Genomic DNA, 26587 nt, shown 5'->3' with positions numbered 1-26587 from the left:
CCACTGCTGAGTTTTCCAAATTTGCTGGGATACTGAGTGCAGCACATAACAGCATCATCTGTTAGGATTTGAAATAGCTCAACTGGAATTCCATCACCTCCACTAGCTTTATTAGCAGCAGTGTTTCCTAAGGTCCACTTGACGTCACACTCCTGGATGTCTGGCCCTAGGTAAGTGACCACACCATTGTGGTTATCTGGGTCATTAGACCTTTTATGTACAGTTCTTCTGTATATTCTTGTCACCTCTTCTTAAACTCTTCTGCTTCTGTTAGGTCCATACCGTTTCTGTCCTTCACTGTCTTTCCCATTCTGGAAAGGTGTGTTCATTGAATCTCATCAGATAAAGGCCCATTGAAAAGAATGTGTCCTTAAATTCTTACTATAGTTTCTATTTTGTGCCCAACAGTTAGAAGAGATGATAGGCCTTTTCAGCCCTAAGGCTGAATTCTCCTCCATTGCCCTCAGCAGATCTTCACTTCTCCCCAAGAAAATTTCTTAAGAAATAAAGGCAGCTGCTTTTAACTGAAAGTTGTTGTAACCTTCTCGTATTCAACTCATTGTCTCTACAATTCCACCTAAATTTTCTAAACTATCAGCACTTTGAATTGGCAGAGCTGCCCTTCCTGTCTCTGAAATAAGTGTGCTCACATTGGCCCCATTGCTAAGAAGGAGATTTAAACTCAGAGATGACTCATTTTTGATGACCAGGTTTATGCACCACTTCCTTCTTTCCAGCCACCGAAGCACAAGGAGGAGCTGAACAAGTAAATCAATCTAAAGGAGAGTTGGGGTTCCTAAACCCAGGTTTTACCACTGAACTCAAAAAGCACACACATACCTTCTCCTTGCTTCCTTAGGACGAGGACATTTTAACTGACCTCTACCCTCCTATCAACAATACAGTTCATCCTTGAACAACATGGATTTGAACTGCATGGGTCCACTTATATGCAGATATTTTTCAGTAGTAAATACTACAGTACTACACAATCTGTGGTTGATTGAATTTGTGAGTAGAGGGCACACTATAAGTTATACTCAATTTTCAACTGCAAGGAGGGTTTGTGTCCCCAGCCTGCTCTTTGTTCAAGGGCCAACTTTATTTGAAGATACTCAGAGGCAGGGGCATTTTAATAGAGGGAATTTGTCTTCAAAGTTATTTTGAATATTGTGTATTTTCATGATCTAAAGAGATCTTGTAAAACTCCAGTGGGATATAATACTAAAGCTGAATGCTTGTTTTATGCATTTTTATGAAAAAATAATTGTGTCAGAAAAGTGCATTGAAAATATATTTATTGTTCTAGGGTATTGAGTCAGTCAACTCCAGGGACAGGAAAATGGGCAATGTTTTCAATTTCTCTTTAAAGGAAAAGTTAATACTTTAAAATGAAAGTAATCTTTCAGCCATTTCATTAATTTAGGAGTATTTTTGGTAGAAAATATGATTTTTTTCCAAAATAACTGTATGTTAACAAATTTTTATTAGTGATAGTCCATCAGTCAGCTGTAAAACTGCAGCTTGACCTTTTAGGAGCTATCGTAAGACAGAAGGATAATTTAAAGGTGGCATCATTTGAACATTAGCTAATTTTTGCAGTCATTCTCTGTGGTGGTGAGTATTCTGGAACTACCCTCCACATTATAAATTTCATTATTATTATGTTGAATGTTTGACAGATGCTTTTTCCAATAAGGAAAGAATCAAAACCTTTTCCCAGTGTGCTGTTAAAGGAATTTCCATTTCCATAGTCTTATATATTAAGTTATTAAAGCTTGATCCCAATGTGGTATTTCAACATGATTTTAGAAGTATATTTGTAGGATGAGCATCACTAGTGATCTAACGTAAAAATATGTCATATCTCTGAATTTTTTGAACTATGTGATAAATGATCTTGGGGAAAATAAGCTACTTGAACTTCCCTCACATTCTAGCGATTGACGTGGCTTCCGATGTATGTGCCATATTAGAGAAGAATACAGTAGAGGAAGGCACTACATTTTAGTTATTGTTGTATTTCTAACAAGAATGATCTACAACATTGTGTTAACTTCTGCTGTAGAGCAAAATGACTCAGTTACATATATACATGTGTGTATTCTTTCTTACACTCTTTTCCATTACGGTTTATCCCAGGAGGTTGCATACAGCGCCCTGTGCCATACCGTAGGACCTTGTTGTTTATCCATAGTATATAGATAGTTTGCATATACTAACCCCAAATTCCCAGTCCATCCTTTTCCCTTCCCACCCCTCCCTTGTTCTCTTTGTCTGCGAGTCTCTCTCTGTTTTCTAGAGAGGTTCAAGTGTGCCATATTTTAGATTCCATATAAATGATATCATATGGTATTTGTCTTTCTGTTTCTAACTTCCCTTATTTTAATAACTTCTAGGTCCATCCATGTTGCTGCAAATGCATTACTTCATTCTTTTAATAGCTGAGTAGTTTTCCATTGTGTGTATACACCACATTTTCTTTATCCATTCATCTGCTGATGGACATTTAGGTTGCTTTCATGGCCTAGCTATTGTGAATAGTACTGCTATGAAAAGAGGGCTGCATATATCTTTTCAAATTATACTTTGCCTGGATACATACTAAGGAGTTGAATTGCTGGATTGTGTGGTAGCTCTATTTTTAATTTTCTGAGAAACCTCCATACTATTTTCCATAATGGCTATACCAAATTACATTCCCACCATCAGCATAGGACGGTTCTCTTTTCTCCACAGTCTCTCCAACATTTATTGTTTGTAGACTTTTTGGTGATGGCCATTTTGACTGGTGTGAGGTGATAGCTTGTAATTTGAAGTTGTGTTTCTCTAATAATTAGCGATGTTGAGCATCTTTTCATGTGCCCGTTAGCTATCTATATGTCTTCTTTAGAGAAATGTCTATTTAGGTCTTCTGCCCATTTTCCAATTGGGTTGCTTTTTTGTTATTGAGTTGTGTGAGCTCTTTATATATTTTGGAGTTTAAGACCTTTGTGTATTTTGTATATTTTGGAGTTTAAACCCTTATTGAGTGGTATGAGCTCTTTGTATATTTTGGAGTTTAAACCCTTTTTGGTTGTGTCATTTACAAGTATCTTCTCCTATTCTTTGGATTATCTTTTTTCGTGGTTTCCTTTCCTGTACAGAGACTTCATTTTAATTTGGCAGCATCTAAGACTCTCCAGGTGTTGGAATTCAACTATAGCTTATGTTTTCTGATTGTCTTTTGTCTGCTCACTTTAATCTAGCATAATGATCATTAATACTTATATATATATACACACACACACATATTAGTTTTCTGATTATCTTGAAGTGGCAGGTTAGTTACTTGCTTAGTTTTTTCTTAATAGCACACATGAAATGGAAGAAAAGTAACCAGGATACATTTTCTGACTTTGGTGAAAGAACTATGACTCATCTTGTTAAAGGCATGCAGGGATTTTAATTTCAGAGAGCAACATATGTTAGTCCCAACTGTTTCTATATCCATTGTGATCATGGCAAGATTTGGAGAGAATGTTGTAAAAGCATATTTACATTCATTCTTATTCACTTTATGAAACAGAATAGTTCAGGAAGTAGATACTGAGTGGACAATAATATCACATCATTTCTTACATTACTATAATCATTAATATGTTAGCAGGAACTTACTTTGAACCTAGAAAACTTTCGGCGATGAGCCAGCTTCGGTTTGCATAATTGTAAAAGTTACTTTTTTGAAATCCAATTCTATACATATCAAAACATCTTATGATTTATTAAGAACTTGGAAGGTATAAGACTTACATATAAGGAGCTAAGGACTTTGGAAAAAAAGGTTTCTAAGTGGCTTTTGGGATATAATTAAAAGGGTACAAGTGTGATCATGGAGTGAGGGATATAAGCAATAGTTTCACTAATTACTTAACTGTCAGATTCCCTTGCTTCTGCACTTTGCAACAAACATACAAATTGTAATACACAAAATTTTGGTGAGCTAGAGAACACTCAGCAAGAAATGGGCCAGCAGCAGGAAAAAGCAGAGCTCAAGAATAAACACAAATAAAAATCAACTTCCAAATGCACTTGATACCAGTGATTTTCCACTCCTGTTGGGATCTTGATTTCTTTCCAGAAGAATCGCACCAGTGGCCTCCTGCCACCAGAGAATGATATTCAGCATATAGTGCCAACTGCCATTTATAGCTATCTCTCTAGTGGTTGAATTCCCTCCTATTTTTATATTCGCTGTTTATTAAAAAGCCATTGCTGCTCTTGACTTTCTCATTGCTCATGATTGATGAGTGCCTTGGAGCAGACATGCAACAGGTGATCCTGTACTTGTCATGCGAATGTTCTCATGCCATGGGTAGGTACCAATGGCTAGCCTGAGTGGTTACTGCTTCCTTCCATTGATTCAGGCTAACCTCTCTTACTATAACTTATTGAGATTTTGTGGTAACAAAATAGGTTTAGATACTTCAAAAGGCCATTCTTTTCCTTCATCAGTATGCAGCTCTAAAATCACTTTATTTCATTGTCTACACATGGCCCGTCTAGTCAAGGCTATGGTTTTTCCAGTGGTCATGTATGGCTGTGAGAGTTGGACTGTGAAGAAAGCTGAGCACTGAAGAATTGGTGCTTTTGGACTGTGGTGTTGGAGAAGACTCTTGAGAGTCCCTTGGACTGCAAGGAGATCCAACCAGTCCATTCTGAAGATCAGCCCTGGGATTTCTTTGGAGGGAATGATGCTAAAGCTGAAACTCCAGGACTTTGGCCACCTCATGCAAAGAGTTGACTCATTGGAAGACTCTGATGCTGGGAGAGATTGGGGGCAGGAGGAAAAGGGGGCGACAGAGGGTGAGATGGCTGGATGGCATCACTGACTCGATGGACATGAGTCTGAGTGAACTCCGGGAGTTGGTGATGGACAGGGAGGCCTGGCATGCTGCGATTCATGGGGTCACAAAGAGTCGGACACGACTGAGCGACTGAACTGAACCAAACTGAATTGAACACATGGCCCATGTGAGCTGAGGAGAGAGTCAATATGAGAGAGTTAAAGCTTAGGGTCCTGCAATGTGGGAGACCTGGGTTTGATCCCTGGGTGGGGAAGATTCCCTGGAGAAGGAAATGGCAACCCTCTCCAGTATTCTTGCCTGGAAAATTCCATGGACAGAGGAGTGTGGCGGGCTACAGTCCATGGTGTTGAGAAGCGTCGGGCACGACTGAGCAACTTCAGTTTTACCCATGGCCCAAAATATCAATATAGCTAACAACCCAACTCAGACATTACTGACCCCATCCTCTCTACCCTCTGCCTTTATGGTCCTTGTTTATCATTTCCTGAAAGTCTTCATAAGTAAGTGAAATGACTCAAGTAAAACTCTTTATCTTGTGTTTAAAACAGAGAGTAGTTGATGTAGCTTGCCATTTTCTCTCCATATCCTCCTTCACTTAAAGCAGTGACTCTATGTTGGAATCACACAGAGCCCTTTAAAAGATTCTAGTCACAAACTAACTTGACTTAAAGGTGCCACTCAAACAATAAGAATAATGTTTTGCCTTATGTTGGTAACTAACCATAGTGCTCAGTTTTTAAACATTCATACTTTAAGAGTTTATAATAAGCTGAAGTTTTGCTTAGAAATACAGTGCTCTATATTGTGTCATGGATATGGAAATGATCACAAATAAGAATATATGTGATCTTACATACAGATAAAGGTATTAAGAGATGGGGTAAAGGGTGGAAAATATACCAATGGTAGTCAGAGTCCATGACTGAGTAATCGCTTACTCTGCCTTAATTGCCTCATCTCTAAAATCAGAACGTGAAACCAGGTAGGTCTAAAACCCTCTGGCCTCTTTCTCTGATCATATGATCAGTATCACTTCATTTCTGAGGATACTGATTTCTCTACAGAGCTCGGTGGAAGGAGCTATTTAAACCCTCTGGAAATACTATATTTAATCAGCATTACCCTATTAGTAAGACCATCTCTGTATATTTGTAATTATCAGATTGTGGTAATACAAAACAGTGTATTTTCTTTTCCTCTCCTCAATCTTGCCCCTCTTTGTAACAACTCATTCAGTAAGATAAAAAATTCCTTCTTTGGTTAGTAGATGAATGGCTAAATTATACTTATTAATTCAAATAAGGTGATTCTATAATTAATTACATAATAAAACATAAGTATGAATTATAAAGAAAGATCATTTTCCTAGGTTGAATTTTTTAAGGTTAATAAAGATAGGTCAAGGTTAGGTTAAATATTTTATTAAACTACAAACTTTGTCACTTTAAATGTGAGCATTTGTTTGTGTAAGTAATATGTATTCAATATAAATAATGTGGGCTGTTAAGGAAAGCACAAAGAATAAATTAACTTACTGGTATTCCAGCCATTGAGAGAGAAGCTCTTTTCACGGTTGGGCTTCTTTGCTTTCCAAATATGAATTTCTTTAAAAAAAAAAAAAATTAAAAGCAAGTTACATATGCAAGTTTTTTTCACTTACCTGTCTAAATTTTATAGTCTTTAGATATTACAGGAATAAGATTTTATTATTTTTATAATATGAAAATGCTGTATGTAATAACCAACCCCTTAAACTTAAATATTTAAGATGTAGACCGCAGTTTTAAGGGGCTGCAGAGTTGCTATTAAAACTAGTGATTTTTAGACCTATTGGGAATGAGGAAAACCAGGTTTCCTTGTGGGGATTTGAGATTCTCTTGGAGGGCTATTTAGTGAGCATCCTATCATCTTAGCTAACATAAAGGGGATGCTATTTAAAACTAATTTAAAAGGATTCCAGTCTGTTGCAAGATCCCCACGTACCATAAAGTCTCACTGTTTGTGCCCCTCTTCTGTGGCTCACTTTGTCTCTGTACCTAGACAGCTAGGTAGTCTCAGCTCTCTGTGGTTCTCCCATGGTTGAGGCTCTGTCTGGAGCAGGACTTCCTAGCCTGGGCCCTCCCATAGGTGCCCCAGCTTTGCCTCCTGACCCCGAATGTAATCATTGGTCTTTGAATGACGAAGACCTTGTGCCTCACGACTTGGAATGCATGCACCTTGATCCCAGAGAGCAAGGCCTTCATCTCTGGGGCATGGCAGTATCATACTTATCCTAAGAGGTCAGTACGATAGCCTATAACTTAGAGAAGGGACCACTGTTGAGTTTTTCAAAATAAAGGTAGCACGTGCCTTTCTTCATGCTTGTAAACATCTGGAGCAGTCAGGTGGTTATCCCTGACCTTTAACATTTCCTGTATGTGTGTTGTCCAGGTTCATATCTTAATGCGATCCTTGCTGTTCTGTGCGTGGACCAGTTTGAAGCTGTGCATACAGTGTATCTGTTTCTATTCCTGACCTTTCACGGTTGACCATCCTGAAGACCTGCTGGTTTTTTCTTGACAGATTATAGAATTTTACTTTTTAGAGAATAATTCTTATTTCCTTTCTGTGAATTTATGCTAAGTCACTGATTTATATTTCTGTTTTGCTCTGGTTTTAAGTATAACTGATTTGCTCTGTTTTTAAGTCTGAAAATTCAGCAAGTTGATGTTTTACCATTCATTTCATATAATTAAAATACGTTCGATACAAACATCATGCTTTAGTTCTTCGTTCACCTATTTTACATTTTTTAACATCAGTCTAAAGGCATGTTACTTATGTTTATTGGCCATGCCGTTTCTGTCATATTGATGGAAGACAGCGATTACTACAGTTTACTTTTTATCTCTAGGTAGTCATGTACATAGTACAAAACATTATTTAATGAGGCTGAGACCAAAAATAGTAACTCTAGGGGTTTTCTCTTCTCTCCCGCTTTTCAGGGTGCTGGTTGCACAGCCCTGGTGGTAGCTGTGGTAGCAAGGAAGCTAGAACTTACCAAAGCGGAAAAGCACGTGCACAACTTCATGATGGACACTCAGCTGACAAAAAGAGTAAGTTACCACCCCTGTATCTCCAAAGGGAAGAGTCATGTTTTTTCTTTCTTTGTTTTAAATTGTTTTATATTGGGATGTAGTTGATTTGCAATGTCATTATAGTTTCAGGTATATAGCAAAGTGATTGAGTTATACATGCTCTGGGGGCTCCTCCGGATGCCAGTCCCCTAGTCTGGGGAACCCTACGTGGGTTCAGACCTTCACTCCTGTGGGAGAACAGAGGGAGAGAATCCTGTGATGTAATTATTCTTCAGTGTGAGTGTTGCCTACCTGTGGGGTATGGGACTGGACTGAATCACCAATGCACCCCTCCTGCCATTTCGCTGTGGCTTCTTCCTTTGGAGGGAGCATGTCTTTTTTGGTAGGTTCTAGTCCTTTTTAAATGATCGTTGTTCAGCAGTTAGATGTGATTTTGGTGTTTTTGTGAGAGGAAGTAAGCGCAGATCCTCCTACTCTGCCGTCTTGTCCGGAGCTCTTGTTTGCTATCACTGTTGGACCATAATAGTTTTGCTTTGACATCTGAAGCTGAAATGACATGGTTTAAAGTGAAAGCATTCTTGAAGTCAGTTCCATTTTTTCACATGGAGACTAAACTTTTCCTAACTTTAGGTCAGTCAGGAAATAATTGGGAAACCTTAGTATTTACTCAAGTATAAAAATAGACCACATAAGTCTAATATTGTTGGGGTTCTGAATTACTGCTATATTCCAGGGATCAGAGAGTTTTAAACTTTCATAATGCTCTTCCTTCAGCAAATCAGATGAAAGTTGTGTCTCTTCCTGCTTGGCAAGGCTTGGCAAAAAAAAAAAAAAGACTTGTGTTCTCACTAATGTTGCCCTTGGGTCTCCTTTAAGGATCTAGATCTGAGAGCTAAGTGACCTTCCTTTAGTTTTAATGACTAGGACTGATTTCCCCAAACTGATCAAGTTTTCTGATGTTAGTGCTTTCCTGTTGTAAATTCTTATATACATTTGATAAATTCCCTATCGATAGTGTTGAATTATGGAGAAGGAAATGGCAGCCCACTCCAGTATTCTCGCCTGGGAAATCCCATGGACATAGGAACCTGGTAGACTCCAGTCCGTGGGGTCGCAAAAGAGTCAGACACAACTTAGAGACTAAACCACAACAATGTTGAATTCAGAGTCATATCATTTGTAGAAAGCTTTTTCAGTAAGAAGTACTGTTCTACTTTCAAAATTCATATTCTGTGTCATGCTTATTGGGTTTCCCTGATGGCTCAGACAGTAAAGAATCTGCCCAAAATGCAGGAGACCTGAGTTTGATCCCTGGGTTGGGAAGGTGCCCTGGAAGAGGGCATGGTAACCCACTCCAATGTTCTTGCCTGGAGAATCCCCATGGACAGATGAGCCTGGCGGGCTACCGTCCATGGGGTCTCAAAGAGTCAGACACAACTGAGTGACTAAGTGCACAAACACATCATGTTTATGATACTTTAATTCTATTATCTCAGTAGTATTTCTTAAAAGTGAAGCTACTTTGCAATATTTCTTGTGACCAGAGTCTTTAATAGGTCTGAAAAAGACACTCAAGCAGGCTTGCTGACAGATCTTCTTTTATAGGCAAAATGTCACTAAGTACAAGAGCAAATGTTAAGATGGCATTAGAATCAAACATAAATTTCCAGTTTATGAGAGCCATTCCATTACTATACTCAATACAATATATGAAAATAATAACCTTTTTGTGGTCCTCTTTGCTTTATTTTATATAGTTATCAATGAATGTCATTTGTCATAGTTATCAATGAATGGAATTGATTCCTTTCCATTTAGTTATTTATGGAATTTTTAAGTGGGCCCATTTATAATTTTTAATAAAGAAGGACCTAAAAGCCACACATAGTTACTAACATGACAGATTCAAAAGACAAATTCAAGGGTGCTCCTAATTGCTAGAGAAAACTACAGCCATTCCCTGAAACACTACACCAAAGTTTTCTGATGGGCAACAGGAGTAATAATGGTCACAACATTCTGAAATCTTAATATGAATCTAAAGAAAAAGCAATATGAATGTTAAAAGATAAATTACTCTTGCAGGAAAACATGTAACCTTCCAAGTCTTCCATTGTGTATCTTAACTATTTCCATGAAAAAGTATTCCCCATGCACAAAGTTTGAGGAACAATTTTATATAGAAATCTTATCTCTGTGGGTCTACATTCACCACACAAAATGCAATGTTTAAAAGTAGAACACCCAATTCACTGGGCACTAACATTCAAAGGACTGTCCTATGTAGTTACAACCATTTACACGACACACTGCAATTGAAAAATGACCAGTGGCCCATGTAACCAGAATATTCTAAGAATTTCAAAAAGAAAGCATAATAGCGATAACTTATCAGTAAGCTTAGTGAGACAGGACTAGCTATTTAACAGATATCTAGCAAATCACTTTACAGAGACAGTTTGTTTACTGTGCTAAAGCTTTGGGAAATATATCATTATTACTGTACATTTAGGTCTGAACCAAGAGGAAATCTTGGCATTTGGCCCTCTGGTAACTTAAGTTTTGGAAAGAAACTTGAAAACAAGCAATTCTGAGAGCCCAGACATAATTTTTCAAGTCGCTAGATGTACCATGAAGGATAATTATACATATTAATGTCCACAGTGGGTGTTTCCAATCCTGTTAAGAATTCTCAATCAGATCCATAATAAGAACACTATTATGCAGTTATGTAATTGTGTCTCTTGCAGGTCTCTCAACAAGTGAACAGAAATTCGAGAGGATTTGCTTTGTATAGCTTTTATGTCATGCTTGGCTACATATCCTGGTGGGTTGAAATACAAATGCATAGAGCCCTTGCCCTGCTCCATTCACCCTGCCCCAGGTACCTGGTCTAAAGAAGAACCAGGCTGGTGAGAAAGGTTGGTGCCCTAAGCACATCCATCTCTGCTGCTGCAGTGGCAGAGAGCACACATCCTGCTAAGCTGCATAGACTTAGTGACCTTTGTTTCTCCATGGGCATCCTGGAGGTATCACCCATAGACTATGGAGCAACAGTTTACTGTAATTATCAGAATGAAAGTTAAGAAGGCTTCCTGCTTCTTAAAGCAGATTATGTTCCTTCCCCTTGAATTTTGGAAGACACTCATAAAAGCCCCTGAAGGAAGAAGCAAGAGGAAGAAAAAGAGAAAAAGACAGAAATATATAAGTTGAAAAAAAAGTAGTAAAAAATCAAAGGAAATCTATAAGCAAAGTAGCCTGTTATGTAATGCTCTCTGTATCTTGTAGGATTGAACAAAGCAGATATTTAGTTAAAAGTCGATCAGCTACAAGAGGTTTTGTGGTTTATAAAGTATTGTTTTCCTTAAAAATATATTTTGCCTTAGTACCTATGACTTTAATATGTTGCTGATTCATCAGTAATTATAAAGTAATATGTCATGTCCTTTATACCTGTGAAGTGGGTTGGAGTCATCTGGTGACTATTACTATTGGGTTGGCCAAAAAGTTCATTTGGGTTTTTCCATAACATCTTACAGGAAAACCTGAACTAACTTCTTGGGTACCCCAATACTTTTAGTAGTATAAATTTCTTTGTTGTTGTTGTTCAGCCACTGAGTTGTGCCTGACTCTTTGCAACCCCATGGACTGCAGCATGCCAGGCTTCCCTGTCCTTCACTGTCTCTGTCCACTGAGTCCATGATGCCATCCAACCATCTCATCCTCTGTCACCCCCTTCTCCTGCCATCAGTCTTTCCTAGAATCAGGGTCTTTTCCAGTGAGTTGGCTCTTCGTATCAGGTGGCCAAAGTATTGGAGCTTCAGCATCAATCCTTCCAATGAGTATTCAGGGTTGATTTCCTTTAGAATTGACTGGCTTGGTCTCCTTGCTGTCCAAGCGACTCTCAAGAGTCTTCTACAACACCACAAGTTTGAAAGCATCGATTGTTTGGCATTCAGCCTTCTTCATGGTCCAGCTCTCACAACGGTACATGACTACTGGGAAAACCGTAGCTTTGACTATACAGACCTTTGTCAGCAAAGTGTTGTCTCTGATTTTTAATATGCTGTCTAGGTTTGTCATAGCTTTCCTTCCAAGGAGCAGGTATTTTGTCAAAACTCTCAACTATAACTTGCCCCTACTCCCCTCTAGTCATTCTTCTATCATCCCAAAAAACCTTTTAAAATACATTAAGGATGAGCATTGGATCATTTTTGAAAATTATATGGACTTAACTAATTTGACATTTGCTCTTTGTAGAGGAGAATCCAAACCAAAATCAGTTGCTGTGTTCTGTTCCAAACACTCCTATGTTCAACTGCCATATTTTTTCTCAGTACTGCTTACCTAGTTTTCTCGTTGCCTCACCAGTCTGTGTTCTAGGTTCTTATTGTGTCTTGAGCTGACAAAACCAGGAAGGGAGGATGTATAAGATCCCTTGCCAGTCTTCCAGGCAGTACAGCTGCTCAGAGAGCTGAGACCTCCAGTAAATAGCCCTTCTCCTTGCTAAGTGGGGAAGGGCCCGTCCCAACCCCAGGTAGTGCTGGTCAGTCACTTCCCTCTCCACTCTTTAAAAACAAGGTCCTCCTACAAAGCTGAAGTCATCAAAACAGGAATATAGATCAATGGAACAGGATAGAAGGCCCAGAAATAAACCCACACCCCTGTGGTCAGTTAATCTATGACAAAGGAAGCGAGACTATACAATGGAGAAAAGACAGTCTCCTTCAGTAAGTGGTGCCAGGAAACTGGACAGCTCCATGTGAAATAATGAAATGATAATATTCTTTAACAAAATTTACAAACAGCTCATGTGTCTCTATATCAAAAACAAACAATCAAACCAAAAAACTGAGCAAAAGACCTAAATAGATATTTCTCCATGGAAGACATACAGATGGCCAAGATAAACATGAAAAGATGCTCGACATCACTAAGTATTAGAGAAATGCAAACAAAAACTACAATGAGGTGTCATCTCACGCCAGTCAAAATGGCCATCATCAAAGAGTCTCCAAACAATAAATACTAGAGAGAGTGTGCAGAAAAGGAAACCCTCCTAGCCTGTTGATGGGAATGTAAATTGGTATAACCACTATGGAGAGCAGTATGGAAGTTCCTTTCAAAACTAAAAACAGAGCTACATACGATCCAACAATTCCACTCCTGGTTTTATATCGAGAGAAAACCATGATTCAAAAGGATATGTGTACCCAGTGTTCATTGTTTACAATAGCCAAGATGTGGAAGCAACCTCAGTGTCCAGCAACAAATGAATGGTACATGTATACAATGGGATATTACTCGGCCATAAAAAAGAATGAAATAATGCCATTTCCAGCACCATGGATGGACCTGGAGATTATCATGCTAAGCAAAGTAAATCAGACAAATATATGATATTGCTTATATGCAGAATCTAAAAAAAAATGATACAAATGAACTTATTTACAAAACAGGAACACACAGAATGAAGTTATGGCGATCAAGGAGAAAGAGTGGATGAGGAGGGATAGACTGGGAATTTAGGATTGTCATGTACACACAGCTGTGTTTCAAATAAATAACCAACCAGGGCCTACTCTATAGCATGGGAAATTCTGTTCAATATTCTTTAACAAAGTAAATGGGAAAATAATTTGAAAAATAATGGATACTTGTATGGGTATAACTGAATCACTTTGCTGTGCACCTGTAACTAACACATTATTGTTAATCAGCTATACTCCAAATAAAAATTAAATAAAAGCCGGGTCCTCCAACCTAAGCAACTTACACTATATTCAATTTCTTACCTTTACAAAGGATGTCAGTGTCAGATGGAAGAGCCTTCTGAACAGACTCCTACCTCTGTGAGGAAGAGAAATATGTTTGCATTAGAGTGAAGATCCAAGCATTAACCGGAGCACCTTTTCACTTCACTGTGGGTGGTGGTGATGTCACTTAGATACACTGCAGGTGTTTGGCATCCCATGTTACAGTCATTTTTCTGTTGGTTGGAGAATGTTCCCTGTGCAGAGTCTAATGAATATCCAAAGGAAGTCACAACTAAAAACAGCCTTAAGATACCAGCCATTTTCATAAAGTGGGTTCTAGCAATACAATTTCACTCAAAAAGAAAGCATTTCAGCACTAAGAAAAAGGATTCACCATCAGCCACCAAGGCTGATACTTTCTCTGCTAAAGTGAAAAAATACATATGCCTACTTGGGCCATAGTTTTGGTAAATTATAATATTCTCTCATTGTAATTCTAAGTGCTGAAAAGTACTGGCAATAATTCTCTTTAACCTTCTCATGTTAGAGAAAACTCAAGTTCTACAATGTTAGCTGACCTCCTTGACCTGACTTGGTTGGTCCAAAGTCAAGGACTTAAAATCTGTTTCTGAAGCCCAGTTCATTGTTCTGTCTTTCCCCACGACACTGCCTTAAAAAAAAAAAAAATTATTTCCTATTGCGGTATAGCCAATTAACAATGTTAAGATAATTTCAGGTAGACTGCAAAGGGATTCAACCATACATTGTATGTGTATCCATGTACTCGTATCCATTCTCCCACAAACTCCCCTCCAATTCAGGCTGTCATGTGACACTGAGCAGAGTACCCTGTGCTATAGAGTTGGCCCTTATTGGTTATCCACTTTAAATATCTAGTGTGTGCATGTCCATCCAAGCTCCCTAACTATTCATTCCCCCCATCTTTTCCCCTGACAACCATAAATGTGTTCTCTAAGTTTCTGAGTCTGTTTTATAAACAAGTTCATTTGTATCCTGTGTTTTTAGTTCATGTATAAGGGATGCCATATGACGCTTCTGCTTCTCTGATTTATTTCACTCAGAATGACAATCTCTAGGCCCACCCATGGTGCTGCAAATGATATTATTTCATCTTTAAAAAGGTGTCTTCCTCCACCCAGTCCTCCTTTAGCCTGCAGTTCTCCTTGGGAGACATCCTTTATCTCCCATTCAAAAGAATTCAATGGATTGACCTCCGAATAAATAGCTTATAACAAGCACAATTGAAAGGTCTGGGTCATCAGTTCTTGTCTTATGAACAAGAAAGAGGACTTGCAGGGATTTTTAAAGACGAATCAAGAAAGAAAGTGATTGAAGTCTCACTAGGAAGTATTCACACTTTCCATCAGCTGCAATAGGCTTTGGCAGTGTCACTGAAATCCTTTAGGTTTGTCCTGTCCATGTGAAACACAGTGTATTTAAATTACCAACAAAATCTTGACAACATAGACTGTCTGTCAGTTGATTAAAGTGTGCTAACATGCATGCCATTTGCCGAGTCACGCTGGGAAGCTGGATGACTGGGTCTCCTTGTACATTCAGCAGTGGGAACATGCCCTTCCTGTAAGCACAGCCAGGAATGCTGAACAAGCTGCAAAGGACAAGGTTAACCTTGGCCTTCTGGCATCTTGCCTTTCTCCAGGGAAATGAAGAACATGGAGAGAACAATTGCAGTACAAGGTGAAGAAAACAGTAGCTGCTTCTTCTTTTTTTTTTTTTTTCTTTAAGTGGTGAATGAAAGGTTCCTCAAGGAGGACGTTAGCCCAAAAGAGAGATCAGTAGCCCCTCATATTTCAAGGTAAGTGTTCCCAGACAGATATAGGTACTTTTCAAAAGGCACAGATTTAAGAAAACAATTTTGAGTTACTAAGCAGAGCTAGAGCTTACCATGATCATCAGGCTGAAGAGCAGACCCCCAACCAAGTTGCGCAGGATTCTGCTCTGGAGCTTATCACCAGCTGTGTTTGTTTGTTTTCCTAACAGGTGAAAAATGCAGCTGCCAATGTACTCAGGGAAACATGGCTAATTTACAAAAATACAAAGCTAGTAAAAAAGATAGATCATGCAAAAGTCAGAAAACATCAACGGAAATTCTTGCAAGCTATTCATCAGTAAGTATCATTCTTCACTTTCATTCTGCATTGGTGTCTCTGGTTTTTAATTCTTGTACCTACTTATTCTTCTTTCATGAGAGAGTGAAAAAGAGAACATTATCATGTTTGTTCCCAGAAGATATTATTTGGCATTTTAATAATTCCATAAATTTTCTTAGAATTTCATTTGTCAGTTCATTTTATGGTGAAAAATCATTTATTTTTGGGAGAATAGCCACATAATATATTAATTAAAGTGTCTACTCAGATTCTTTTTTTTAATTAGAAGGAATAATTTCAGTTAAAAATCTTATTTTTACATTTATTTATTCATATAGTTTGCTCTAAGATGTTTAGTTTGTATCTAGTACAAAACCTTGAAAGAAATTTAACATTTTATGATCTACTTGGATTTTTTTAACATACTGCCAAACATCTTTATGTGAAGGTAGTACATGCAATTGATTTAATACTTAAATTTTTAAATTAGTTTTTAATCAGGATTTGGGGGATTTTCTATATGCTACGTGTTCATTATTGATTTTAGAGTTCCTATAGGCCTTGCACTCTTCTGTCATTATTCAGACTTTATCCAAGCCACTTTTACTCAATTTGTTTAAGTCATTCATACCATTTTATTGTTATACCATCATAGGCTTTAAAGCACACATCTCTATCTAGTAAGTTTCCATGATAATTTGAAAGCACCAGGTCTTTCTCCCCCCCAGGCTGGCAGCATCGTTACCGTAAGTACATTATGTGGGTGTCAGCTGTGATGTCATGCAGCCTTGCTCTTAATGCCATTTCCATATGGAGAAGGGCAGATGCATCACATTGGTGGGTCAGGAAACTGGTTTTTCTCATGCAGCCTACCAGGGTAATCATGGAAAGGTAGGTAAATACTAGGTATCCAGATTAGAGAGTAAGATGTATTTTCTCAGAGCTAATTAGCACAGAGACAGGAAGTTCTGAGGTTGAAGTTTTCCTTTTACTTATTTAGATAATTCATATGTATATTACACTTATATTCTGATTCTTGGAAAATCACCAAGCATTCATCTACCTTTTTACCTGCCCAGCCACTGCCCTTTTTAAAGAGGTAACACTGAAAATGTGGAATGTGTCTGTGTCTATAGACATACATGTATTTCTACAGAAATTGCTCCCTTCCCTAATGAAAATAAAATCCAAGAACCCGAGTTCTAAAATAGGGGGTTCTGCACATGCGGCGGAGTAGCTGGTCTTCACTGCCGTCTTAGCAATCCACGCGGGTCCTTTCCCTCACTGCCACCAGCACCAGAGTGACGTTACTTCTGCTTCAGTGACTTGACAGGACACACACAACTACGCATTTTCCACATTACAAAAAAAAGAATGTTAAGATAGTACTTTTTCCAAGTCTGGGGAAGAGGAAAAGTGAAAGAGAGGGGCATTGTATGAGACCCAGCTCACAAGCAGGAACTTGCTTCCTAGAGTCATAGCTACCTTTGAAGCTAGGTACTACACCTGGTACTCTTACCTGCACATTTTGATTTATTGAGGCTTAGACCTAAGAGAGTGGTCCCCTGAGCGATGCTAAGCTTTCACCTCCCCCTCAAGAGTCACCTGATAAACTTTCCTGGTAGAGTGAGTGATCCTTCCTACATGCCTACCGTACAACACAGTAACCTCAGCATTCATACAAGAGGTACACATGGTGTACTGCAGAGATTTCTTTCTTTGTACTTGAATGTTTCGATACTAACCTATTTTGTTTGGATCTATTAAAAAGAAAACTTAACCTTTGTGTTTGTGAGAAGATGTAGTGTCCTGGGATGAAAGGTGACATGGAATTGAGCCAGTGGGTCAGTGTCTGGGTTCAGCAATCACACATCCCATTTCCTCTGGGATTGTATTAGTGTCCCTGCCTGCTAGTATGCCGTGTCTCCAGTATATAATGAAATGTGACACTTGCCTTTGATGACATTGATAAACTTTCATAGAACCAAAACAAGTAAACGCTTTGACAATTTTCCTCATAATTCTATGGCCATATATAAATGGTGGTTATTTATATATTTATAAAAGTTTGTCATAGACCTCCGAAGCTCAGAATACATTCACACTCAAAACATTGGGGGACAACTTAGGGATATCCATTGTAAAATTTTTTTCAACTTTGCTGTAGGTTTGAAAATTTCTATACTAAAAAGGCAAAAAAATATTTGGAGAAACTAAGTATAAAAGCTGTTCCTAAGCAATTGGTGTATTGCAACAAGACATACTGACCTGATGTGAAGGGTTTCATGGTGTAGGTGTCATGTGTCTTTCAGCATGCTGCCTTTGGGCAGAGGAAGCCACACGTGATTCTTCTGCCTCTTTCAGACATTTCTCATTGTTTCTTCTGTAGCTGTGTGTACTTCTAAAGCAGATGAGCTTCAAGCAACTCAAAGATAAATTGTTTTGTAAATTAGCCTTGGGACTATGGGGTTTCCTTTGAGGTGGGAGGGTCCTTACAACTTTGTGAAAAGTAGATGGGCTGGGTGGGGCTAGATTATTCTAATTATGCATAATTACCTTTCATTTGAACTTAGTGAGTGAAGTCATAAAGGAAAGCACATAGGGCTCGATTCCTACGGGCATGGCCTTTACTGCCTTCCTTGCCCAGCCTTGTCCATCAGCAGCGGGGGATATCGGACCTTGCCAGTTGAGGAAAAACGTGCCCATTCATTTACTAGAGCTCTCTTGGCCTCTGCTCTCCTCTGATTTGTCCTGAGAGCTTTGCAGTAGCTCTATCCCCTCTACCAGCCTCCTCTGTCTCAGCTCTCCTTCTCTTTCCCAAGCCTCATGGCCTCTCTCCTGGATGCAGGACTTTCTAGTCTCCAATGGATGCCTAACTCTGCAGGCCTGTGTCCTCTTTTTAGGACCCCGTCTGTCTTTGGGGATCGTCACTTAGTGCCATGAAGCATTCTGTTTCTGTAACTTTTACCACTTTCTCTGGTATCAACTTTACAGCTTCTTATTCTTACGTCTCAGCTAGAGACTCATCAATTAACATGCACTTGTCTCAGAGCCAAGAAATTCAATAATTTCTATAACAGAGAGTGTTAGATTACCCACCTTTCAGAAAACCAGGCTTCCCAATAGCCCTGACTTGGAAAAGATATATCCCCTCCAAAAAAAGTGTAATCCTATTGTTTAGAGTAGTATCCATTTAACTATATCCTATTCACACTAGGCAAAAACGTCTCCTATTTTACTTGAATGTCACATTTCAAAGAGGCCAAGATAAACTTGATCCAAGTTCTTCCTTCCGAACTCTAGTTCTGGAGGAAGCTTTGTGCTTTCAGGTGGGGGAGTACAGTAGCAATGCAGAAGGGTGATGACGTAATGGAATAGTGTTTCTCTCTGATCAATATGCCCAAATCCTGCAGAATCTTAACAGGACCTTCCAGCTAGCGAATCGAGCCCCCTGTGCACTGAACACCACTCTGTGTTGTTTTGTTCCAGAATATTTTACAGTTTCTTTTCTTTTGTTTTGTCTTTTTATTTCAACAAAATGAAACATAGAGCGCGGAAGTAAGTTGTGTGAGCCGCTCCTTTCAGCATTTGCAGAATTTCCTGCCGGCTGCATGCATCCAAGCGGACCCTCTATTGTGAATTTTAGTAGTCTGATTGCTGCTGTGGAAATGTGTTCCAAAATCATGATATTTTCCTGTGATAAGTGAAGTTCACAAGGAAGAAATCAGCATATGTTTCTTATTCTTCTTTTTGGGTGGGGGGAGAAGTAAAATACACACCTGCCTGTTACCTTTTATTCTGGCAGCTGCAGCTTACATAGGCTTTTTATGCCAAGTCTACTTTTCAGGCAGTCTAAGTGGCAACACGGCAAGATGATTTAAGTTCAAGGCTACTCTACATCAGCTTTCCAGATTAGCAGAAAATAAAATGGGCAAAATTCTACTGTCAGAGGCATAATAGAATTAGCCAAGAGAAGTATGTTGTGTGGAAGGGGCAGCACCCACCTCAGCAAGGGGCCCAGCACCGGCCTTGCTAGCTGGCTTGCAGAGCTCAGAACTGTGCTGTCCTGACCCGATGCTAGAGACTTCCCATCTGGTGGTCCCAAACTTCGAGTCATTCATGTGCTGACTCAGCTATGACTTCCCTAAATTTGAAAAGAAAGCTTGATATAAATCCCTGTCATAAATGGATTTAAAAATATGTCACTCCCAGCAAGGAGAGAGAAGTAACGGTAAATTGGTTGACAACTAAGCCACTGGTATTGAACTCAAGCCACAAGCTGTTGCCTGCAGAGAGAGCTCTGAGCTGAGATTCTGCTCCCTCTTTGGAAAAAAAGGGGGGAGGGGAGAAGAGCAGGTGTTAGGAGATAAAAACAGGATAGGACTAGCCCAGGAGGTTTTTCTTATAATAATTCAAGAACTGGAAGAGAATTAAAGGGAATAACTCTCTCTCCATCTGGTTTAGTGTTCTTTAATGTCTTGCTTGAGTATCACTTAGTCATGTAGAACACCTCCATTGGTATAAATCCAGCCCTTCAGAAAGAAAATCCCAATCTAACACTCTTCTTTTCAGACACAAAGAAACTGAATGTCAGGTTAGGGCCAAGGAGCATAAAGTCTGTGTCTGACACTGTTAATTTTCTCTAATAGATTTCTCTAGAATGACCCACACCTGTTTGAAGTTGGTTTGCTTGTGTTTGGGGTGTGTGTTTTTTTGTTTTTTTTTTTTTTTTTACTCTTTTTAAAAGGCACACATCAAGAACTGCAACCCTTTTAAGTACTTCGAGAAACATTTCTCAACAACATATTAGATTTAAATATGTGTTTGTAGATTTCTTTTAGACTAAAACATATTCCATTACTATAATAGCATAAAAAGGAGCCAGTTAAATTAGTTCCAAGTCTTCTAATAAAGAAACACATAATCACAATCACAAGATCTGACCTTAACCTGTTTGAGACTGGTAAAGATCGTGTCAGAAGCAGGTGTCACTTAAATGCTCACTGGCAGGAGGAGCTGTCTTTTCACTACAGACAGATTTGGTGGCATATTGAAGATCCATATTTCAGAACAAAATCACTGAGCATAGTGAACATGTGTTACAGAAATCTCCCTGGCAGTAAAATCTTGCCCTGTGAATTTTTGTATCCCTTCTAGCCAATTACCTTTCATTTAAATTGGGAAGTAATCAAGAATATATGCTCCAGCATTAACACTATACTTTGTAAAATGACTTGTCACCAGAGTAATAAGGTTAGCATGGGTTTTCACAAAGTAGGTCAGAGACCTGCTTCTCTTGGAGCATGGCTTTGAATTGTTGTCTTAGCAATAGACTGCTTTTCTCTGGTTGGAAAATCTTAATTTCTTGCTAGGTAATGAGCACTGAATAAATATATGTTGAAATATTACTGTCACTAAGTTGCAGCATAGTAAGTACTCATTCAGAATTTTAAAAAAAAAAAAAGGTTTTATGACTGTCAATCAGACATACTCAATGTTATTTAAAAGTTTCTAAAAGTAACTTTACAAGTAGAAGAGATACCATCTGTCAGACACTCCAATTGTCCTGTGACTTTTATCTACAATTAAAAAACGAAGGGAAATTCTCCCAAGGAAATGGTCTGGCTTCCCTTCAAATTCAGTGGCAGTGTAAAAGTCAAGTGAAATAAATACAATCAATGAAGAATAAGAGAATTATGTGTTTTGAGTTATCTTGCTGCTGGTTGAATAAAAGTTTTCTTGTTGCTAATAAGAATCTCACTTATCACTGTGTTTCATCAGGTTCAAATACCTAATCCAATCCATTTCAGACTAAACAGGGCTAACACCTGTATCTAGTCACATAGACATAGGAAGGTGCTTATGTGCCAACACTGATAAAATTCCTGTTGCTTTGCATATTTCTTCCTATGTCTATTTGTCACGATACTGGGGCTTTAAGGAATGTTTTGGCTTTTCTCATATGGTTAAATCCTTATGAGCCTTTCTCAATTCAACTTTGACTCCCTGGTAAATAGTTGTCCTAAGGACACCTTATCTCTCTCTCTCCCTTCCTTTTTGCGGTGTTGGGGAAGCATGCTTCTCATTGTACCAGATACATAACCAATTGGGACTTTACCCCCAAATATTCAAGGCATTATTCATGCAGTTATTTGCTCTTGTCAATTTTGTGCATGCTCTTTGGAAGGCTTATGATAGTCGCAGAAAAGAAAAAAAAAAAAAACTTTCTGACTTCAGATTCTGTCTTTTAGATTGAGAAGTGTAAAAATGGAGCAGAGGAAGCTGAACGACCAGGCGAACACCTTGGTGGACCTGGCGAAGGTGAGCTTGGGGTCTCGGCCCCTGTATTCGCACCTGTTGGAGCTAACCCCTGTACACGGTACCACTTCAGGAGGCGGGCACTCCAAAGACATTTAACCAGTCAAACCGGCAGACCGCACCGATGTGACAGCCCGGCTTAACAGAATCCTTCTAAGACTCTTCCTAAGTGTGCACTTTCCCTCTACACGTTAACCCCATTCTAAAAGCTTCGCTGCTTACAGGGACTTGAAGTTCAGTTAGAAATATAATTGAGCTATGAGACAATACCTTTAGGATGCTTATATGTAGCTTAGTCTCATCCCTATGAGAGCAGAGCCAGATCTTGGGTTTTACTATGAAGCTCAAGGCTAAATGGGGCTTCCCTTCTGGCTCAGCTGGTAAAGAATCCACCTGCAGTGCGAGAGACCTGAGTTCAGTCCCCGGTTGGGATGATCCCCTGGAGAAGGGAAAGGTAACCCACTCCAGTATTCTGGCCTGGAGAATTCCACGGACTCTGTAGTCCATGGGGTTGCAAAGAGTCGGACATGACTGAGCGACTTTCACTTTCAAGGCTAAATAGAACTCATTAATAAATCTTTTTTTTTTTTACCTATTTTAAACAACAGGTGTTCTGTCCTGCTCCGTTGATCTCTATGTCTTCACACTACTTTTGTAAAGTACATTAATAGTCCCCAATTCTTATATCACATTTAGATGTTTTATCTGCTTTATTTTGGCTGTTCCTCTCAAGTGAACTGTACTTCAAAATATGATTATTTTTCAACAATGACAGCATTCCTTTCAATGTTCTAAATTTTAAAGGAGGCATTAGAACAGCATTTATGTATGTGTTGAGCCTGTTAACATAAATGCTTTGAAGGAGGCAGTTCTCAGTAAGACCTGTGTTCTGCTGTTTGTTTGCCGTAACAACTATGTCCTTTACAAGGCCCCCATTATAGTCTTCGAAAATTATACCTATTTGTCCTAGAGTCATTAATTAAATTCATTTTAGTGTATATCAGTTCAGTTCATTCTCTCAGTTGTGTCTGACTCTTTGCAACCCCATGAACCACAGCACACCAGGCCTCCCTGTCCATCAGTAATACATACTGTATAAATATGTTGGAGTGGAATATTTGATATCTTATGAACAGAAGTGAAGTATTTAGTAACTTAGCCCTAGGAGTAAGATTTACATCTATTCACGGCAAATAGATGGGAAACAGTGTCAGACTTTATTTTGGGGGGCTCCAAAATCACTGCAGATAGTAACTGAAGCCATGAAATTAAAAGACGCTTACTCCTTGACAGGGAAGTTATGACCAACCTAGACAGCATATTCAAAAGCAGAGACATTACTTTGCCAACAAGGGTCCGTCCAGTCAAGGCTATGGTTTTTCCAGTAGTCATGTATGGATGTGAGAGTTGGACTATAAAGAAAGCTGAGCGCCTAAGAATTGATGCTTTTGAACTGTGGTGTTGGAGAAGACTCTTGAGAGTCCCTTGGACTGCAAGGAGATCCAACCAGTCCATCCTAAAGGAGATCAGTCCTGGGTGTTCACTGGAAGGACTGAAGCTAAAGCTGAAACTCCATTACTTTGGCCACCTCATGCACTGACTCATTTGAAAAGTTAAAAACTGACTCCTAGCATCTTTCCTGATGCTGGGAAAGATTGAAGGCAGGAGGAGAAGGGGATGACAGAGGATGAGATGGTTGGATGGCATCACCGACTCAGTGGGGTAAACTCCAGGAGTTGGTGATGGACAGGGAGGGAGGCCTGGCGTGCTGCAGTCCATGGCGTCACAAAGAGTCAGACACAATTGAGCGACTGAACTGAAGTGAAATCCTAGGAGATTATGTATCATTCATTTAAGCTGGGCAGCACGTATATATGAGGCCTGAAAGATGTGCTCAACTAATGTTTACACCCGTGGTTCTCACTGGGACACATTGTGAACAAAGAAGGAGCAGGTTCTTATTATCATTCTTAGAACGAATGATAAAAGAAATTGGGTATTTTTATGAAAAAATAAAAGATGTCATTTGAAAATATATATAATATATATCATTTTACTATAATATATACTATTATACATAATAAATATACTCTTGAAGGAAAATTATGTATCTGTAAGGCAAGATGCTGTGTCTTTCAGTTACTTCTTTAGTGCCATGCTTATTATTATTGCAGGACTGTCGATGACATAAAGAGTTTAGTACTTGCTGAATGAATAGTCTCATATAGTCTCAAGACTGCATAGTAAACATAGAGTTAATGAACTGTCTTCCTGGCCAAACCCAGGAAGGTTTGCCTGTGTTCTGAACAGTAGCTTCCTTATTCAGGAAGTTCATTTATCATCACTAAGAGGTTGATAAACAGGATAAGAACATATATTATAGAGGGAAATACGATAGGAGAGCAGGCTTAGCCATAAAGGTCTGAGGCTTGGGAAAGCCTGCAGTGGGCTAAGGTTAATGTCGCCAGCTTTCCTTTCCTGATCACCCTCTTCCCTCTCTGGTTCTGAGCTGGTCAGCACTGAAGTCTCTTTCCCTGTCTCTTGTCTCCCTATTTCCAGCACTATAACTGGGAGTCGGTTATGAATACCCTCTGATCAGGACAACCAGTTGCAAAATTCACTAGGACACCAAAAACGTTTTCATATTTCAAACAACTTAGTTCTAATTAAGCCATAGCTAACAAGGTGGATTGGTAACTTTAGTATCTCCTCCAACATTTATTCTCTCGCTGCTGCTGCTGCTAAGTCGCTTCAGTCCTGTCCGACTCTGTGCGACCCCATAGACGGCAGCCCACCAGGCTCCCCTGTCCCTGGGATTCTCCAGGCAAGAACACTGGAGTGGGTTGCCATTTCCTTCAATGCATGAAAGTGAAAAGTGAAAGTGAAGTCGCTCAGTTGTGTCCGACTCCTAGTGACCCCATGGACTGCACTCTACCAGGCTCCTCCGTCCATGGGATTTGCCAGGCAAGAGTACTGGAGTGGGGTGCCATTGCCTTCTCTTGCTAGTTATCTGTAAAAACTCTATTTGACCCAAAGGAGAGCCTATAATTTGGAACATAAGGCAGCAAAAAGATATTTAGGCACTTTTTAATTGCTTTAAGTTACTAAATTACGTGATCAAATCAGTTTGTCCTAAACTTCATTCATATTCCAGTCAAATGTCTGCTATATCCCAATACCATCTGCACTATTATGTATTGTTCTTTAAAATCAGCTTGTTTTTAACAATCAGCCTTGCCCTAATTAGTATTACATGTTACAAAATGTATTTGACATGCTAACTTTTCTAACAGCCCTTAAAGTATATACATAAATATAAAATCAAAACATGTTTGTCTCTCCACACACCACTTAAAATCCTTGGACATACCACCAGCAATACCTGAGCACCATTTTCTGCAACTGGATCAAATTAATTCCTAAGATCTTACTCTTCTAAGTCCTGGCATTGAACAGACACACCAAATTTGTTTGGCCAGGTCATGTGTTCAGTTAGCTGACACCCCTGTTGCACTGCAAGTTGCCAAAAGGAGACCAGCCCTCAAGCTCTGATAGCTGGCTAGTATGCTTCCAGGGCAAATGTAATTAAACCTTCATTCTTTGTCTTTCTGTTCTTCTCAATCTTATTTTCTAGACCCAGAACATCATGTATGACATGATTTCCGACTTAAATGAAAGAAGTGAAGACTTTGAGAAGAGGATCGTTACCCTGGAAACGAAGTTAGAGACTTTGATTGGTAGCATCCATGCCCTGCCTGGGCTCATAAGCCAAACCATCAGGCAGCAGCAGAGAGACTTCCTCGAGGCTCAGATGGAGAACTATGACAAGCACGTCCCCTACGATGCTGAGCGGTCCCGGTCCTCGTCCAGGAGGCGGCGGTCCTCCTCTACAGCGCCACCAACTTCATCAGAGAGTAGCTAGAAGAGAATCAGTTAACCACAAAATAAGACTTTTTGCCATCATATGGTCAATATTTTAGCTTTTATTGTAAAGCCCCTATGGTTCTAATCAGCGTTATCCGGGTTCTGATGTCAGAATCCTGGGAACCTGAACACTAAGTTTTAGGCCAAAATGAGTGAAAACTCTTTTTTTTTTTTCTTTCAGATGCACAAGGAATGCACCTATTATTGCTATATAGATTGTTCCTCCTGTAATTTCACTAACTTTTTATTCATGCACTTCAAACAGACTTTACTACTACATTATATGATATATAATAAAAAAAAGTTAATTTCTGCACACATTTCGTCACTCGACATTTCTAAAGGCTTACTTTTCACATTATTTTCAAGGTAAAATGATTATCATCTAACGCACTTTGATCATTTTTATTTCCGAAAGTTTGGCCAGGCAGAAGTCTTTCAATTACTCCATACCTCTTCACTAAGATTTTCTCTCATTATGAAATATTATAGTCAAAACTATTTGACCCAGCCAGCTTACCATTCTTTGAGTT

General features: G+C 39.0%; 1 protein-coding gene across 1 annotated transcript in view; it reads left to right on the top strand.

Annotated features, from left to right (window-relative positions):
- The window catches only part of KCNN2 (potassium calcium-activated channel subfamily N member 2), a 529203-nt gene extending 502833 nt beyond the window's left edge, over positions 1–26370 (top strand). Inside the window, exons 8-12 of the mRNA XM_018053733.1 lie at positions 7832–7942; positions 15703–15830; positions 19362–19370; positions 22064–22133; positions 25765–26370. Of these exons, the coding sequence (XP_017909222.1) occupies positions 7832–7942; positions 15703–15830; positions 19362–19370; positions 22064–22133; positions 25765–26052 (606 nt within the window). The 3' untranslated portion in view covers positions 26053–26370. The remainder of the gene's footprint in view (positions 1–7831; positions 7943–15702; positions 15831–19361; positions 19371–22063; positions 22134–25764) is intronic.

This window comes from Capra hircus, chromosome 10 (genome assembly GCF_001704415.2).
Source record: "Capra hircus breed San Clemente chromosome 10, ASM170441v1, whole genome shotgun sequence".
Taxonomy (NCBI): Eukaryota; Metazoa; Chordata; class Mammalia; order Artiodactyla; family Bovidae; genus Capra; species Capra hircus.
Note: the sequence above shows the minus strand (reverse complement) of the source record. Positions and strands in the feature narration are given on the sequence as shown.